General features: G+C 61.9%; 1 protein-coding gene and 1 long non-coding RNA gene across 5 annotated transcripts; both read right to left on the bottom strand.

Moving 5' to 3' along the window:
• Positions 1-225: 225 nt before the first annotated feature.
• LOC142000244 (adenine phosphoribosyltransferase-like) lies at positions 226-9,594 on the bottom strand. 4 transcript variants are annotated; one of them, XM_074974355.1, is made up of 6 exons: positions 9,461-9,594; positions 3,395-3,552; positions 2,539-2,632; positions 2,141-2,287; positions 1,641-1,736; positions 226-531 (listed from the first exon to the last, which is right to left on the bottom strand). In XM_074974355.1, the coding sequence occupies exons 2-6, from the start codon at positions 3,515-3,517 to the stop codon at positions 374-376; spliced, it is 618 nt and encodes a 205-aa protein (XP_074830456.1). In that variant the 5' UTR covers positions 3,518-3,552; positions 9,461-9,594; the 3' UTR covers positions 226-373. The 4 variants fall into 4 exon arrangements, with proteins under 4 accessions (XP_074830456.1, XP_074830454.1, XP_074830455.1 ...); XM_074974353.1 differs by lacking the exon at positions 9,461-9,594 and adding an exon at positions 9,346-9,460; XM_074974354.1 differs by lacking the exon at positions 9,461-9,594 and adding an exon at positions 9,361-9,406.
• Positions 9,595-12,951: 3,357 nt separating this feature from the next.
• On the bottom strand, positions 12,952-16,092 carry LOC142000246 (uncharacterized). Its single transcript, XR_012642198.1, has 3 exons — positions 15,751-16,092; positions 14,594-14,741; positions 12,952-12,975 (listed from the first exon to the last, which is right to left on the bottom strand). It is a non-coding gene; the product is annotated as an uncharacterized LOC142000246 (long non-coding RNA).
• Between the last annotated feature and the right edge of the window lie 312 nt (positions 16,093-16,404).

Raw genomic sequence — 16,404 nt, 5'->3', positions numbered from 1 at the left:
GCAGCTGGGTGGGGGTGTTGGCAGAGGTGTGCCAGCGGCCAGGCAGATCAAGGGGGTTACAGTGGGGCAGATTTGATACACAGCAGCAAGGGGTGAGATTGCTCCCCAGAGGCAGGGGTGCAGCTGGTGTCTGAACACTGCCCCTGCCCACGTGATGCAGCTATGCTGGAGGGTGCAGTAGGGCATCTGTGATTAGTAAGGGTTACATTAGTTAATTGGATTAGACTGGGGTGGGGGAGGGGAAGCTGCTCTTCTGGGAGCTGTGACCCCTCCCTTCTGGCCTCTGGGAGCAGGGACGACCCACCGGCCATGGAGCAGGTGGCCCCGGGCACCTCGGTGCAAGGCTCGGCTGCAGAGCAGGAGATCCCATTAATTATGCCTGGCCGGGCGTGGCCCCAAAGGCCTGGAAGGACTCCAGCTGGTGCCTGTTGAACTGGGGCATCAGGTGCTGGGGGACGCACTGCGAACACTTGTAATGCTCCTGGATCCACTTGCCACCATCGCTGTCCTCGATGCAGATGGCAGCGATGCCTGCGCGACATGGAGCAGAGTGGGGGCATTACGGGGGGGCCCCGGGAACAAGAGACCACCGATCTCGGAGCTGGCTGAGCGGGGCAGTGCCCTAGGGAGGGGCCATGGCGGGAAGGCTGCATCGCTGCCTGCAGAGCAGCATCCACGCTCCCCGTGCCAGTCGCTGTGGGGGGTGCCACCCTCTGCTGGGCACTGTCAAGGACAGGCAGCAGCCCACACAGGGCAAGAACTAACCAGCGCCGTCAAGGACGCCCGCATCTGCCCTCGCCCCAGGGGACAGCCCAGGCCCAACACTGCACGGGTGACCAGGTGCGTTCTGGGGGAGTTCACCTTGCTCAGGAACCTCTGGCTGGGGACAGGCCTGATCCTGGCTGGCAAATCCTACCGTCTCCTGCCCTGTCAGGCCTGCGGAGCCCGGGGCAATGCAACTCGAGGCAGCACCCGGCTCCCTGAGGTCACGGCACTGCCTCGCACTCAGGGGGTAGCGCTCCACCAGCAAAGGGGGGTGTTTCAGGCCAAACTGGGGAGGGGAGAGATTGTGCCCCCCGACACCCTACCAGGACTCCAGCCAGTCATGCCTGTCCATTTCCCATAATTTGGAGCACTTAAATGGAGCTGCTCCTTCCCTTGGAGCAGGAGCATCCTAGGATCATCCACCTGGAGCACCCCCTGGTGGCCTGCTGTCGTTCTGCTATTGCATTTCTGCCTCAGTTTCCCCTGGTGGGCTTCAGTAAGTCCAATGAGGCTTCTATATATTGAACAGCACCCCTTAAGGGGTGTGGTTATTTAACCCTCAGGTGGAACAATGTGCAACTAGGCCTCCCTCAGGGCCTCCAGCTGGGGTGGGGGGGAAGGGGGAAAGAGATTTAAGTCAAACGTTCTGCAGTTTGGGTCGGAAACTTTTCAAGGAAAGTTTTGGTTCAGGAAAAACCTGAGAATCTTTCAACGTTTCCCACGCCCAGCGATCGCCGTGTCCAGGTGATCCAGGCTCCACTTCCTGCCCCGCCAGGCTCCCGGCTGGAGCGAGGCCAAAGCTCTGGGCCAGCCACACAGAGGAGATCGCAGCCCTTTGGCCAGCCCCCTGCCCCGTGCCTCATGCTGCCCCCTACCTGCAATCACTCCCCCTTGTTGCTCCACCAGCCGGATGGCAGCGCGCATGGTTCCCCCCGTTTCAATCCACTGATCCACCAGTAAGACACGCAGACCTGGGGTGCAAGGACTCGGTTAGGTGGGCTTCTGCCCACAGTCTGGGGCTGTTACCACCCGCCAGTCCTTCCTGGCACTGCAGCCCGGCAGGCAGGCTAGGGCTGGGGCAGAGCCCTCAGACAGGCAGGCTGTGGCCCAGGGGCACGTTGCTGTAACGGTGCCCGTGGGATGCCAGGGAGGTGCTCTGCTGCTCCCTGGGAGCTCTGCCATGGAGCTGGGCACCTGGAGCAGGTGAGGCGTAGCTGAGGTGCTGGGCCCATGGTTAGGTGAGTTCGAGGGGAGGGGAGGGGAGGGGAGGGGAGGGCCCTTCCCACAGGACAGAAGATGTGTGGCAGCGCCCCGAGGGCAGTGAGCCAGGCACAAGAGCCCAGGGGCTGCTGGCCGTGCCTGCCGCAGCTCTCACCTGGCTGGATGGTGTCCATCCTCATCTCCAGCAGCTTCTGGCGGGCAGTGTAGTCGGTGTAGGGCTGCGTGCAGGTCTCCACGCAGAGGTGCCCGGCTTTGCGGATGGCCAGGAAGCCTTTCTGCAGGGTGTTGGCTATGGCAGCGCCTGGCAGGAGGGCAAGCAGAGGAGTGAGCAGGCACCAGTGCCCTGGAGGGGCAGAGCCCAGGGGTTGCAATTTAGCTTGTAACCAGCTAGCACAGGGAAAAGACTGCCCCGAGCGCCCCAGCAAGGGGAGGGCAGGCCAGAGCCCAGGTTAAGCCTTTGTTCACTGGAGGTCAGGTGGTGCCCTCACCCCAGCACACACTCCCATCCCTAGCCCCGAGGGAGGAGACACCCGGGAGCGGACAAGGGCTTACCCAAGATGAAGCCCATGGCGTCGATTCCAGCGACCAGGTCGATGGGGTCTTCGCAGAAGGGCTGGAGCAGGTCTGCAATGCAGTCCTGCAGGCCCTGGGGAGACGGCAGAGCGGCTCAGGGTGCTGCGGGCTGGTGAGTGCTGCCACCTGCCTGCCCAGTCTGGAGCAGAGATGCCTGCGCTCACTGGCTGGTGCTCACTTCATCTCCAGGTGGCTGGGCATGTACCCAGGCCCTCCGAAGGGAGCCCGCTGACCCCTGCAGTGGCACTGGAGGCCTTCAGGCAGGATGTGGTGGAGCGGCAGGGCCAGGAGAGCTAGGCAGCCAGGCGCCTGGCTCCACGTTTCCCCTCCTGCTCCGCTCCGTGGGAGCCAGTCTGCCAGGCAGTTCCCAGGTACTGGCTGTGTCCCCCTGACCGGGCTCAGAGCCAGCAGGTGCCCGGCCAGCGACGCCCCTGGGAGCAGGGTCAGCAAGGCAGAGCGCTTGGCTTCTTTCTGTGCGCAGGTGGCCGAGGCTGCAGCCCTGTGCTGGCGCAGGCCCCCGGCCCAGCAGAGCCCTTGTGTCCCAGGTCTGCATGCCCAGGGCTCGGGGCCCATCCTCCCCCTCACTAACCCACCAGCCCAGCATCATGGGACACCTGGCAGAGGCTGGTGCCACAGCAGGCCCTGCTCACTCGTCTGGCCAGCTGTGCCCATCACCACGGGGTTGGGCCACAGCTAGCTAGGGCGGGTGACCCTCCTGGCAGGACCCTTTAACCCTTTCCCCCCTGCTACACACGAATGGACACCCCTGGGCCCAGCAACCCTGTAGCTAGACTGCCCGCCACGTGCAGCCCCCTTACTGGGGCGGGGGGCGTACCTGCCGGTGACAATACAGCCTGGAGGGGTCGAGCCAAGGATAACTGGGGCCCTTGACATTCGGGGCTATGAGCGCTAAATACCATCCCGTCTCTCGGCTGGTGGGAACACGCCACAGGTCCATGAGCACAGGGCAGCGCAGGGCACGGCTGGAACCAGCTGCACGGGAAGAAGAGTCAGCCCTAAATGCGCTGGCACGGCTGGCACAGTGCCCGCAGGAGGGATGCTCAGTGGGCACCTTACCCACCTCCTGCCCCCCAGCACAGCCGCGCATCACGTGAGCAGAGAGCAGCTCTGCTCCTCCTGGCCCCCTGCCGCAGGAGCCCACCCCGACCCCCTGGGGCAAGGCCTGCGGCTCACAGGCATCCCAGGAACCACAAAGCATCCCGTGGCCCCCAGGAAAGGAGCCGGGAGGAGCTGAGTCAGGGCCGAGCTGGCTTCTCATGGGAAGCACTTGCCAGGCCCTCACTTCTGGAGCAGAGTCCAGCCGCCCAACTGCTCTATTTACCAGCGGGGCTGCTCTCTCAGCCACTCAAAACGAGCAAAGACTGGACAACATGGCGTCCTGGGGCCTGAGTCCTAGGTGCTGTAGGTGGGCTCAGTGCTCCAGTGTCTGAAATAAACAAGCCCATGGTCAGGGGCTACCCTCCAAAAACAACCCAGCACCAACCAGTGCCCATCAACAACCCTCCAAAAACAACCCAGCACCAACCAGTGCCCGTCAACAACCCTCCAAAAACAACCCAGCACCAACCAGTGCCCGTCAACAACCCTCCAAAAACAACCCAGCACCAACCAGTGCCCATCAACAACTGTCACAGAGTCCCTGGGCGATGCTCTGGAACTGCTCCCTACGAAGCCAGGCAGGACTCTGGGGAAGTCTCCTTTCTGGGAGCAGCCTGTCTGCAGGACACACAGCTCACACAGCTTCCACCTTCCTAGGTCTGACCTCGGAGCACTCAGCATCCTCTGCCCCTCCGTGCGCTTCCCACAGCGAGTCCGCCCAGGCAGGCTCCTGGGGAAGCCAGAGGGTCCTGCACCCCAACTCCACAGTCAGATGGGACTCTCAGCCAGCCAGTAAAACAGAGGTTTATTAAACGACAGGAACATGGTCTAACACAGAGCTTGTAGGTGCAGAGAACAGGACCCCTCAGCTGGGTCCATTTTGGGGGGCAGTGAGCCAGACAACCATGTCTGCCCTTCACTCCATGTCCCCAGCCAGCCCCAAACTGAACCTCCTTCCAGCCCCTCCTCCACTGGGCTTAGTCCCTTTCCCGGGCCAGGTGGGCACCTGATTCCTTTGTTCTCCAACCCTTTAGCTCTCACCTTGCAGGGGGGAAGCGCCCAGGCCATCAGTGGCCAGGAAACAGGGTGTTGGCCATTCTCTGTGTCCAGACCCCTGCACACACCTGCCCTCTAGGGCTCTGCAAGGATCATACACCCTTATCCCATCACCTAGATACTTAAGAACTGCCTAGGGGAAACTGAGGCACCCCCACACTATTCAGAGGAAACATTAAGAACAGTCCTGCTTCATCACATCTCTCCCCCCTTCGAGACCGAACTGAGCGGGGTCACTTTAGGTGGTGACCTGGGGAACTTCGAAGCCACCAACATTCCCATGGATGCCCCAGCATCCCTCCCATTCCTTGGTGGGAGTTACACTAGGCCCTTCCAGTTTCACGCCCTCCCTTAGGTCGGGGTTGGTCGATAGCACTTGCAGGCCGCATGTGGGAAGGTTTATGCGGCCCATGCCCTTTTGCCACCCCAAAACCCCCGGGGATCAAACTGGGATCGGGTCTTCTCCCAGCGCTCCAGTCTGGAGGCCTGCAATTCAGGCTCTCTTGGTTAAGAGCCCCCATCTTGAACTGGGCCACATACTGTTCACTTACAGAATCAGCATGGAGACATCCCTTTCTCAACAACCTTGTCTCCCCAACAAGCTGGCCAAACACAGCCACTTGGTTATAGGACTGTTTAACTTTCTTAACAGTTTTCACTCCATCTGAGACCTTCTCAAAGCTATCCACGCTGGATCCTTCAACAGGAAAGTCAGTGGATCCATTCACAACAGAAAATTTCTGGTTGTTAAGAACTGAAACTTTCTGGATTAAATCACTTTCACACCCTTCAGTTGCAGTAAACTGCTTGCAAAGACGACCATGAGGATTCCTTTCCCCAGGGGCTTTTCTATGCAACAATTCACCCCTCACAGAAATTCTCCTCTTACCCTCTTCACCTAGGGCTTGCTCTAGAGGAACACTTTCCTGAGCAACAACAGACTCTTTCTGGGTCTCACTTACATCCAGAAGCACCTCTGGCCCATCTGGTGGATTCCTACACCATCCCCTTTCCGGCAAACTTACAGACTTCCTAGATGAAAGGTCAGAAGCATTCTCCTTCCCTTTGCCACACACAAGTTCAGGAATCTTTTCCTTCTTGCTACAGGTTTCCACACCCTCAGTAGGTAACACAATCACATCACCTTCACGCTCTCCTTGTGCCCTGGCTAGGATCTCACCCTGATCAGACAGAGTTGCTCCACCCTTTCCCAACAACACACTAGCAACAGGCAAAATACAAGCACCAGAATTGTCTGGTCTCTGGGATTTTACATAGACCCTAACTGGATGCGACCTAGTTACAGGGCCATTCTCCCGAGCAGACACAAACTTAGGGCCATTCCTGTCCTGGGCTTTAGCTGAATCCAGAACCAACTCTGAGACACCTGCACAGCCCTCAACCGTCACAGGCTGAAAGGCCCCTTCTGTCTGCTCCACAGACAAAGAGCCGGACACACTTTCTCCTTTCCCAGACACACAGCTTGGGATCTTATTCCCCTTGTCCCAGCACACAGGGCTGGTCACAGACAACTGCTTGGAGATCAGGGTAGCTCCCTCCATAGGTAAGTCAATACCCCTGACAGACACAGGCACGGTTCCTTCACTGTCCCAATTCTCCACCCAGCTAACAGGTAAGGTCCAGGGACACTCATCTTCCACTCTCCTCGCCTTCCCACCCTGCTGACTAGACAAACCCATCAGCTCACAAGGCTGCCTAGGCTCATCCAAACCTTCCTTACCCAGCACCTTGCCACTCCCAACAGATCCCCTGCCCTGCCTGTGTCTCCCCCCACTCAGCTGGGGTCTCAGCTCCCACTGTGCTCAGCGCTGCCCTTGCTGTCCCAGTGGGGGTAGGCAGCGAGCTCGCTGCTTTCCTCACTGCATCAGAGCCAGCCTGAGCCCTCTCTCTAGTGTGCAAGGGGGGCGGGGAGCGTCTCTCAGTTCCACCCAGCCCCAGGGGTCTGGTTACAGGCAGGCAGGTATCCTGAGCCTAGCAGCTCCTCCCTGCTGCCAGCCAGGTCATCTGCATTTTCACTGACCATTTCCCTCTCCACCGATTGGTTCCCTGGATTCAAATCCAAATCCTCGGCAGCTATCGGAGCAGGGCCTGGATCCTGTCCCAAAGAGACACAGTCACCCCACAACAGGGTCTCACAGCTGGTGTCCTGGAGAACCCCAACGACCAGCCAGCCCGGCCCCTCCTGGGTCTGCACAGGGATCTGGGCCATAGGCAGGGCAAGGGGCTTCATCCCTGGGACCCTCACCCAGCTCACACAGCCCCTCAACCTCTGAGGCTGCACCACCCAGGGCCTGACAACAGTTCTCTCTGTCTCAGGATCTCGCCACCCCACGAATGTCTCCCCATTGACCATCACCTTCTGCTTCCACTGGGGGTCCGAGGGGCCTGGCCCCAGGAAACTCCACACAGACATATACGTTGGGGTCAGGAGTGGGAGCCCGTCCACCTCCCCACCCATCTGGCTGACGGAGTCTATGGCCTTGGGACCCAGCAAGGGAGCTAGACACCGGGGCTTTTCCACAGGGTCCCGCTGGTTCAAATCTCCAGCCTGCTCAAAGGCAGTGAGGTGGGCATCCACATCCCCTCCCCCTTAACCAGGGGCAGCAATTTAGTCTCGAGGTTCCCTGTGGAACTGGCCCCCCGGGGTCTATCCCCACTCACCCTGGGGAGGTCCCCTAGGCCTCTCTGCTCCCCCACCGCCAGTTCATGCTGCTGCTGCTGCTTCTGCAGCTCTTTCTCGGGGTCTCGCTGTCTCTCACAGTCCTCTTGCTCTCTCGGACTCAGCTCCAATCCCATCCGTCTCCGATCCCCCGATGGGGAGCCCAATCGTGAAGACCCCCGTCTGGTCAGGGACAGGAGTCTTGGGGGTGCCTGGCTACTACTCCAGCTGCTCCCAGATCCTGCTATAGCCCCAGTTGGGGTCAGGAATCTGCTCCTTAGAGCGGTCATCCTCCTCCAGCTGCACGATTAACTGTGCTTTGGTGAACTTTCCAATGCTCAACCCTCTCTCTCTGCACAGGGTTACGATGTCCTTCTTAAGGAGATGGTGACAGGCCATCACTCCACTCTTCCCAAGTTGTTGTGGACTCACAGGCCTGTGTGCTCTCAGCTCCCCACGGTTTCCAGGGAGAACCCCTAGTGTGCCAGCCCTTCTCGAGGTCACCACCTCTTTGCCAGGGTCGAGCTGCAGACTCCTCCGCCCCTTGGACTGCTCACTGCAATCCCCAGGGGAACCCTGTTACTGCAAAGGTCCTTCTCTCTCCCATGGCCAAGCCGCAGGCTCCTCAACCCCTGAGACTGCTCATCGCAGTCCCCAGGGGGACCCCAGTACTGCACAGTCCTTCTCGCTGGTCACACACTCCCGGGGTTAACCGCCCCCCGAAACTGCTCCTCTCTGAGCCTTCAGCACGCCTGGTCCTCGTCAATCCCACTTCGTTTTACTGCTCCCCAGTCACTTACTGCAGGAAGCGCCATCCACGGGGTGCCATACATTCCACTTCTGCCACCAATTGTCATGGAGTCCCCGGGCGCTGCTCCCTACGAAGCCAGGCAGGACTCTGGGGAAGTCTCCTTTCTGGGAGCAGCCTGTCTGCAGGACACACAGCTCACACAGCTTCCACCTTCCCGGGTCTGACCTCGGAGCATTCAGCATCCTCTGCCCCTCCGTGCGCTTCCCACAGCCAGTCCACCCAGACAGGCTCCTGGGGAAGCCAGAGGGTCCTGCACCCCAACTCCGCAGTCAGATGGGACTCTCAGCCAGCCAGTAAAACAGAAGGTTTATTAGACGACAGGAACATGGTCTAACACAGAGCTTGTAGGTGCAGAGAACAGGACCCCTCAGCTGGGTCCATTTTGGGGGGCAGTGAGCCAGACAACCACGTCTGCCCTTCACTCCATGTCCCCAGCCAGCCCCAAACTGAACCTCCTTCCAGCCCCTCCTCCACTGGGCTTAGTCCCTTTCCCGGGCCAGGTGGGCACCTGATTCCTTTGTTCTCCAACCCTTTAGCTCTCACCTGGCAGGGGGGAAGGGCCCAGGCCATCAGTGGCCAGGAAACAGGGTGTTGGCCATTCTCTGTGTCCAAACCCCTGCACACACCTGCCCTCTAGGGCTCTGCAAGGATCATACACCCCTACCCCAACCCCTAGATACTTAAGAACTGCCTAGGGGAAACTGAGGCACCCCCACAATATTCAGAGGAAACATTAAGAACAGTGCCGCTTCATCGCAACAATCCTCCAAAAACAACCCAACACCAACCAGTGCCTGTAAACAACCCTCGAAAAACAACCCAACACCAACCAGTGCTCGTAAACAACCCTACAAAAACAAACCTGCATGCTACAGCGCACATAAAATTCAGCAAGGCAACAGCTTTCATTGTCAAGTTTCCTAGTGGTTAGTACAAAGCGAGGAGGAGTAAGGCTGGGAGGGGCCTGGCCTCCCAGTAAACCCCCCAGCCCCTTGGCATCCATGCAGCGCTGCCGAGTCCCTGGAGACCAGTCGGGATTCTGTTGTGCCCGTTGCTCCATGGGCCCTGGCTGTGACAGCCCGTAGCTCCTTCAGCCTGAGCCCCGGTGCGTTTCACACACCTTTCTGCCCCGTACCCCTCGCTTTCCGTTTGCTGCTGCAGCTCATTCCCACTAACGCGCCCCAAGCAGGAGCCATTTAAATGCCCCCTGAGCGGGGGCCACGCTGGCTCAGTACCTGCAGGAGGGTCTCTGCTGTGGAGCCCTTGTCCCAGTGCTTCAGAGCCCGGGGGGCGGGCAGCAGGCAGGCCTCACCCACGTCCCTGCAGAGCCAAAGTGCAACTGGACACGGATGAAGCTCCCGTCACAAACAACAACAGCTGGGAAAGCTCGGGCCGGGGCCAAGGACTGGTGAGCTCAGAGAGAGTTGTTCACCATTCAGTCTCTGGGCAAGCCCCTGAGGACACGGCCTGGGGGGAGGGAGGGGATGCCAAAGGGAGGGAGAGCCAGGGGACACACGAGCCTTTGGAGCCTCAATGGGAGAACGCTGCCGGAGTGGCCCAGGTGCCCAGGGCAAGCCCAGCATCCCCGGGGCCTGAGACCTGTTCACACAGGGCCTGTCCGTCCTGCAGTCAGGCAGAGCGACTGCCGCACATCGCCAGACCCCAGCGAGTGTCAAAGCGAGCCGGGTGACCACAGCAGGGTGGCTACGTCAGGCAGCCCAGGCAACGCAGGGGCTCGCCCCGGGGGTAGCGCCCGGGCTCCCGGGTGGGTGAGACCAGCCCATATGCCCCTGTGCTGCACTGGCTCCCTGCTGCTGTCCCGCAGGCAGATCTGTTCCCGCACAGTGTGTCTGCACGTGGGACAATCCCAGCTCCTGACTGCGATGGAGACAGACCCTGCGTCGCTTGGCGTCCAGCAGCTGCAGGGACCACGACTGCCCGACTGCAAAGGCAGCTGGTTTCCTGCTACCCCTGCTCAGGCCTGAGTGGTCTACTCACCGGGCCCTCCGGCAGCTCCGCGATGCTGCACAAGGCTGCTCCTCTGCTGGGGCGGCATTTGGCACTGGAGCCCACTGCGAGTCAGGGAGGAGATCTTCCCCCAGTCTGTCCCCAAGCCTCCCACACCTCCCACACCCAAGCCCTGGGGACTCACAGCAGAGGGAGCAGGGAGCCTCCCTAGTGACCCTGCAGGGTGGAGAGCTCCCCAGAGCCCTGGTATTGCAGGGGATCCCAGCGAAGCTCCTTATCAGCATCCTGACCACTCCCTCCCCCAGCAATACTGAGCCACGGAGCCCCCTGCCAGCACTGCTTGGGCCAAGGCCTGAGAGCCAGGGCAATGAAATAGCCCCTGGGGCTCTCTCGTGCCAGGCCCCAGGGTGGAGCCCAGAGCAGGAGCCTTGGAAGCACAGGGTGGAACCAAGCCAAGCCAGCACTGAGGAGGAGTATCTGGGGCCCACGGCCGGCTCCTGGGTGACCTTTTGCCCAGCACAGTCCTGCCCCGGTTGGGGAGCAGCCTCCCCGTGCTGGGCTGCCCGGTTCCACACCCTCCATTGGCACTGCCCTCTGGGCTACGTGCCCACCATCTGACCCCTCCTGGGGCCTTCGCTTTGCCCCAGCGGTGATTCCCGCGCCTGGCCAGGTCTCCTGGCCCTGTGGAAGGGGCAGGGGGCCACACTGCTGCTTTCTTGCTTTGCTGGGCCCACGTTTGCACAAGAAGAACCTTGTCCCAAATGCTAATTCATTCTCCAGAGACCCCGTCCCTCGTGCACGTCGTCGCCGCTCGCTCACTCGGGGGCCGGGGGCCTGGCAGCATAAGGCACCATCGCCCAGGCCCTCCCCCACACCTCTCTCCCCGGGGCAGGGGAAGCAGCAGGTATCAGGCAGGGACTCCCTGGGTCAGCAGAAGGCATGGCCTGTCGCTCACGCCCACTGGGCACTCTCCCCCCGTGCCCCCTGCAGGGCTGGCTCATCCGCAGGCTGGTGCCTTCACCTGCAGTTTCACTGGAACAAATGTGGAGAGAACCCCATCGCCCTATGGGGCGGGCCTGGGCGTCAGCTGGGGGCACAGAGTCCAGGGTCCCTCTCCCCCTGCCCTGCGGAGCGGGGGGGGCCTGTCTGGTGGGGAGCAGGTGCCTGCACTGGCAGGGCTCTGCCGCCTGAGCGGCAGGGTTTGAGCGACGGTCAGTCCCCCCAACCCCTTTACAGGGACCCCCATCGAGCGGTGACCCGGGCATGGAGCCCCTGGGCAGAGACTAGAGCGGGGTCCCTTATAGCCACACAGGGCTCGCAGGCCCCATGCCCCCTCTGCGGCCACCAGGGGGAGCAGTGGGTAAGCAGGTGGGGACGGGTCTCACGCGACTGGGGATGCCAGTGCTCAGCTGGCACCTGGTGCCCGGAAAGCCCAGCATCCTCTCTGCTGCTGCACTGGGGCTGGTGTCCGGGTCGCGGTCCGGGCTGGGGCTCGGGGAGATGGGCAGGGAGCACGCCCAGAGCTGAGCCCAGAGGCAGGTGATGTTCAAAACCAGAGAGCGAAGGGGAAATGAGTTATCCACTCAGCTTCCTGGCATCAAACTGGCTAGTTACAGGCTGCACCCAAGTGAGGCCCTGCCCTCTTCCCCCCAGTATGGCAACGGAGACATCTGGCCCCACCCCAGCCTGCATCACAGACATGGCCTTGTGGGCACAGCCCTGCCCCAGCAGCATGGGGTGCTGTCCAAGTGGGGGATTTCCTTGTTTTTTCCTTGTTTTTCCAATGGGTTGCATGCAGGGGGCCGGGGGGAGGGATTCAGTTTCCCTGGGTGTTACTGGTTTAACGAGGGGATGGGAGAGGGAGTTTGTTGGTACAAAGGACCAGGGACGGAACATGGGACCCCAGCCACTGGCCTGGAGAATGGAGACCCCAGCGACAGGTGACCTGGCGACCCAGAGGCCCAGCTCAGGAGTCGCAGCCAGTTCTGGCCAGTGGGAAGACAATGGGCTGCGAAGGGAGGACCCTGGTGACCTGACCAGCTGGTTCCAGCCAGTGGGGGCCAGAGGACAGAGGGGAGGAGAGGGGGGCCAGGCCACCCTGTTTACCTGGAGAGAAGACAATGGACAGAGGCGGGGCTTGGAGCCGTTGCTATCAGATGCCCAGCTGGGAAGCAGGGGGGCTCTGGGCTGGAGGGAGGGAGCAGGCAGAGCCCACCTGGATGCAGGGGAGACTTGGATATACTGGGCTGAGGGAGGCCAGGCCTGAGGCCCGGAGAGTTTCCAGTGATGTGTTCAATGCTCAATAAACCCTCCTGTTTTACGCTGACTGAGAGTCGCTCCGGTCTAGAGAACAGGGTTGAATCACCCCCTTCGGGGGGCGGGGAGTGGAGGCCCCGAGGGTCTAGAGTGAGTGGACTCCCTGAGGGGGCGCATGGCGAGAGACAGGTGTGCTAAGGCTCAGAGAGGTGCGGCTCCAGGAGGTGGACCCCCGAGAGAGAGTGGACCCCTGAGAAGGGCTGTTGCACTGAAGGGGGTTCCCCCCAGGGACCACACGGAGCCAAGAGTGGGCATGACCTGTGAGTCCGTGACAGGTGGCATGGAGGAAACGACAAACACCTGGCAAAGCAGCTTGGCACCGTCACTGGGCTCCACGTGGGCAGCACACCTGGGACCGGCTCACCTGCTGCCAGGGGAGAGCTGCGGCTGTTTCCGTGCCGCAGGTCGGTGCTCCTCTGGCTGGCAATCAGCCGCTTGCTGCCCTGCCGGTGCACAAGCCAGAGACCTGAGCGGATGTACAAAGTCAGGCCACTCGCTAGCTGGATGGAAGCGACTGCCCCTGTCCCTGCCCAGTGCTCCGGGCCCCGGCCTGGCCCTGCACCCCCAGCAGCAGCTGGGCGGGGGTGACCGGATACCTACACACGCGGGGAACCCTGCTGCTCTAGGGGGGGTTTGTAATGTGAAAACAGGCTGAACATGGCTGAGAAGGTAAAACCCAGCTGGTACCAGGCTGTGCGTGCCAGGGCTCCATGACCCCGGGGGTGACTGAACAAACATGTGCTCAGCCGCGTGCGGACATGCCCATTGCTTCACGCTGCCCCACGGACGTGCTCGGCGGCAGAGCGCCCAGCCTGGGCTCCTATCGGACAGCCAGCGGGGCTGGTGCTGGGGCCTGCCAAGTGCCAAGGAGGCTCCCACATGACTCATGAGATGAGTGGTTGGCGATGATAGAGACGGAAGGAAGAGGGAGCTGAGGGCCCAAAAACTCATTGCACTGGTCACTGAACCTGCATTCATACCTATGTCCCCACAGATAAAGGCTAGTGCCCCCCCACGACCCTCCCCTCTGGGTCTCGGCCCCACCTGCCCCCCACGACCCTCCCCACTGAGACTCAGCCCCACCTGCCCCCCCCCATGAACCTCCCCTCTGGGTCTCGGCCCCACCTGCTCCCTATGACCCTCCCCACTGAGTCTCATCCCCTCTTCCCCCACGACCTTTCCCACTGAGTCTCAGCCCCACCTGCCCGCCCACGACCCTCCCCACTGAGTCTCATCCCCTCGTCCCCCACAACCCTCCCCACTGAGTCTCAGCCCCACCTGCCTCCCCCATGACCCTCCCCTCTGGGTCTCGGCCCCACCTGCCCCAGCCTCTCCCGGGGACGCGCTGGGGCCTGGGTGAAGGACAGAGCACGGCTGCGTTGTGCTGGGGAAAGGCCAAGGGGTTCCTGGCCGACTGGTGGCTGAGACCTTTGTCCGCGCTCTTGGCTCCCAGGTCCCTGCACATTCCACAAGGGCTTTGGTGGGGCCGGGAGAGGTGGTGATGCTGCGGTGCCAGGAGGAGCCTGGGACGGGAGCCAATTGGCAAGGGAGCCGAGCCGCCCTCAGACCAACCAGGGCTTGGGTGGAGCTGGCTGCACTCCCGTGGGCTGGCCCAGCGGGGCCGGGGAGGTCAGTGGCCAGGCCCTGGGGGTCAGGCTGGCTGGTTGCCAGAGTGCCCCACAGAGGCCAGTGCGAACACTGCAATGTCTGTCATGCGTCCATGGGGCTGGGGTCCGGGCCCTTGTCCTCCCAGCCCCCCACCTGTTTGCAGCCCCATGGCCTAGGGCAGTGTCGGGAAGGGCTGAGGTCAGAGATGCTCCCTAATCCTGCTGGTCCCGGAGCCCTGGAGCAGCAGGCTGGGCGTGGGCAGGGCTGGAGTCCCACAGGGACGGCTCTTCACTCCTGGGTAGGAAAAGCGTGTAGCCCCCCCCTTCCAACCAGCCTCCCCTCCCCTTCCCTTCCCTTGCCCCTACCCCACAATGCACAACCCAGCCCACCTCGCAGAACCGGGCCGGAGAGAGGGAACTCAGAACATTGTCTTTTAATAGCTCCCCCTCTGAACCCGCCAGTCCCTCGGCACCCACCAGGCACATGTCGCTAGGAAGGTGGGCCAAGCGCCAGGGCCTCGGCAGGGCCCCTGGCAAAGCTGGGATCCCCAGGAGCTGCGCTGGGGCCTGCGTCTGACTCACAGTCCTCATCAGGGTGCTCGACGATGGGCTCATGGGGTGGGACCTGGTGAGGGAAGCGTTAAAGGAATGTAATCACTAATGGAGCAGGGCACAAACAATGCCAGGAACGTGGGCCAGGGAGCGCATGGCTTGGGCACCGCCCCCACGCACTGCAGGACCCCCCCCATACCGGGGGCACACGGCTCGGGCACCGCCCCTACGCACTGCAGGACCCCCCCATACCGGGGATCGCACGGCTCGGGCACTGTCCCCATGCACTGCAGGACCCCCCCATGCTGGGGGGTGCACGGCTCGGGCACCACCCCCACGCACTGCAGGACCCCCCCCATACTGGGGGGCACATGGCTCGGGTACCGTCCCCACGCACTGCAGGACCCCCCCATACTGGGGGGCGCACGGCTCGGGCACCGCCCCCACGCACTGCAGGACCCCTCTCCCTCAGGCACGGGCGAACCCCCAGGGAACTCTGGGAAGAGTCCGGCACAAGTACACCCCACAGTGCACTGCAAAGCACCCCCCATGCTAAGAAGTATGAGCTGCAGTATCCGCCCCCACCCCGCCTGGACCTGCAGCCTGGGCACACATTGTCCCCCGTGGAGGAGTGCCATAGGCAAGGACTTAGCAACGGCTTGGTGGCAGATTTCTCCCTCCCCGGGAGAGAAGAGGCCTGGTCCCCCTGCCTGTGCCTTGGATGGCATCACCCCTGTGCAGAGCAAGGGCCAAGCAGGTGTGAACGCCACCCCCATGGGCGTGGCAGAGAGTTCTGATTGAGTGGCACGTCCCTCTCCCTCCCCCAGCCCACAAATGTTCTGCCCTGGGGTGCGGCCCAGTGAGGCTCCCCCTCCCTCCCGATAGGGTGGGGGGACTGCAGGGTTTCCCCTGGCTTACAGAGCTGTGGGCGGGTGGGTCTCGCCAGCCCATGCCCCCAGTGACGCCTGCCGTTTGCTGTCTCTGCTGCCTGCTGTCCTGCCCAGCCTGTGAGGGAAGCGGAGTCCCAAGGGCCAGGTTCCCCACAGCTGCGTCTCAGGGAGAGCAGCCCCTTGGGGACTTACCAGCGAGGATCTCCTCCTCGGCCGGGAGGGACAGTCCCTGATCAGCCGCAGCTGCTGCTCCCGACTGTGCAGCTGGAAGCTGCTTGAACATCTCGGTTTCTGGCTCACGGGGCTCCCCATAAGCCCCGCAGTCTTCAGTACGGTGTGCATGGATTGTGCCTGGAGAGCCAATGCCAGGGGAATAGGCTCCCAGCTGCCTAGATCCTCGTCCAGCCAGCAACCCCCGAGAGCGCACGTCCCTGGACCCGGGCTGTGAGGCGAGCGCTGGGGCCGAGTGCTCCAGAGGGGGACTGGCCCTGGCCCTGGCCCTGGCCCATGTGCCCTGGAATGAGCCAGGGCCGAGGTTCCATTCCACCAGGTCACAGAGCCGCCGAGAATGGCCAGAGAGCGCCATGGAAATGCACGAGCCACCGGCGTGCTTGGGGCTGGGTGGGCCGGCTGCAGGGCGCATCGCCAAGCTTTAGTTCAGATTACATATTTCCCCCCAACAAACCCTGTGAGCGAGGGAGGTAGGCATGAGATCAAATAAATCTAAGTTCACAGTATTTACCCCTGACATTAATTGGTAAAAAACGTTACTATCAAAGAAGACTTGCCAGGCAGGCTCACACCAAGATACCAGGGAAGTTACTGGTTTTACTCTTTTCAAATCAA

This window comes from Natator depressus, chromosome 17, assembly GCF_965152275.1.
Source record: "Natator depressus isolate rNatDep1 chromosome 17, rNatDep2.hap1, whole genome shotgun sequence".
Classification (NCBI taxonomy): Eukaryota; Metazoa; Chordata; order Testudines; family Cheloniidae; genus Natator; species Natator depressus.
Note: the sequence above shows the minus strand (reverse complement) of the source record. Positions and strands in the feature narration are given on the sequence as shown.

Excerpts from the sequence above, each read along its gene's own strand:
- LOC142000244 (XM_074974353.1), bottom strand. The coding sequence starts at position 9,421 with ATGGCTCCTGCTTGGGGCGCGTTAGTGGGAATGAGCTGCAGCAGCAAA. Across the intron at positions 3,553-9,345 it reads GAGGGGTACGGGGCAGAAAG|CTGGTTCCAGCCGTGCCCTG; the intron begins GTGTGTGAAACG and ends CTTCCCGTGCAG. Across the intron at positions 532-1,640 it reads ACAAGGGGGAGTGATTGCAG|GCATCGCTGCCATCTGCATC; the intron begins GTAGGGGGCAGC and ends CATGTCGCGCAG.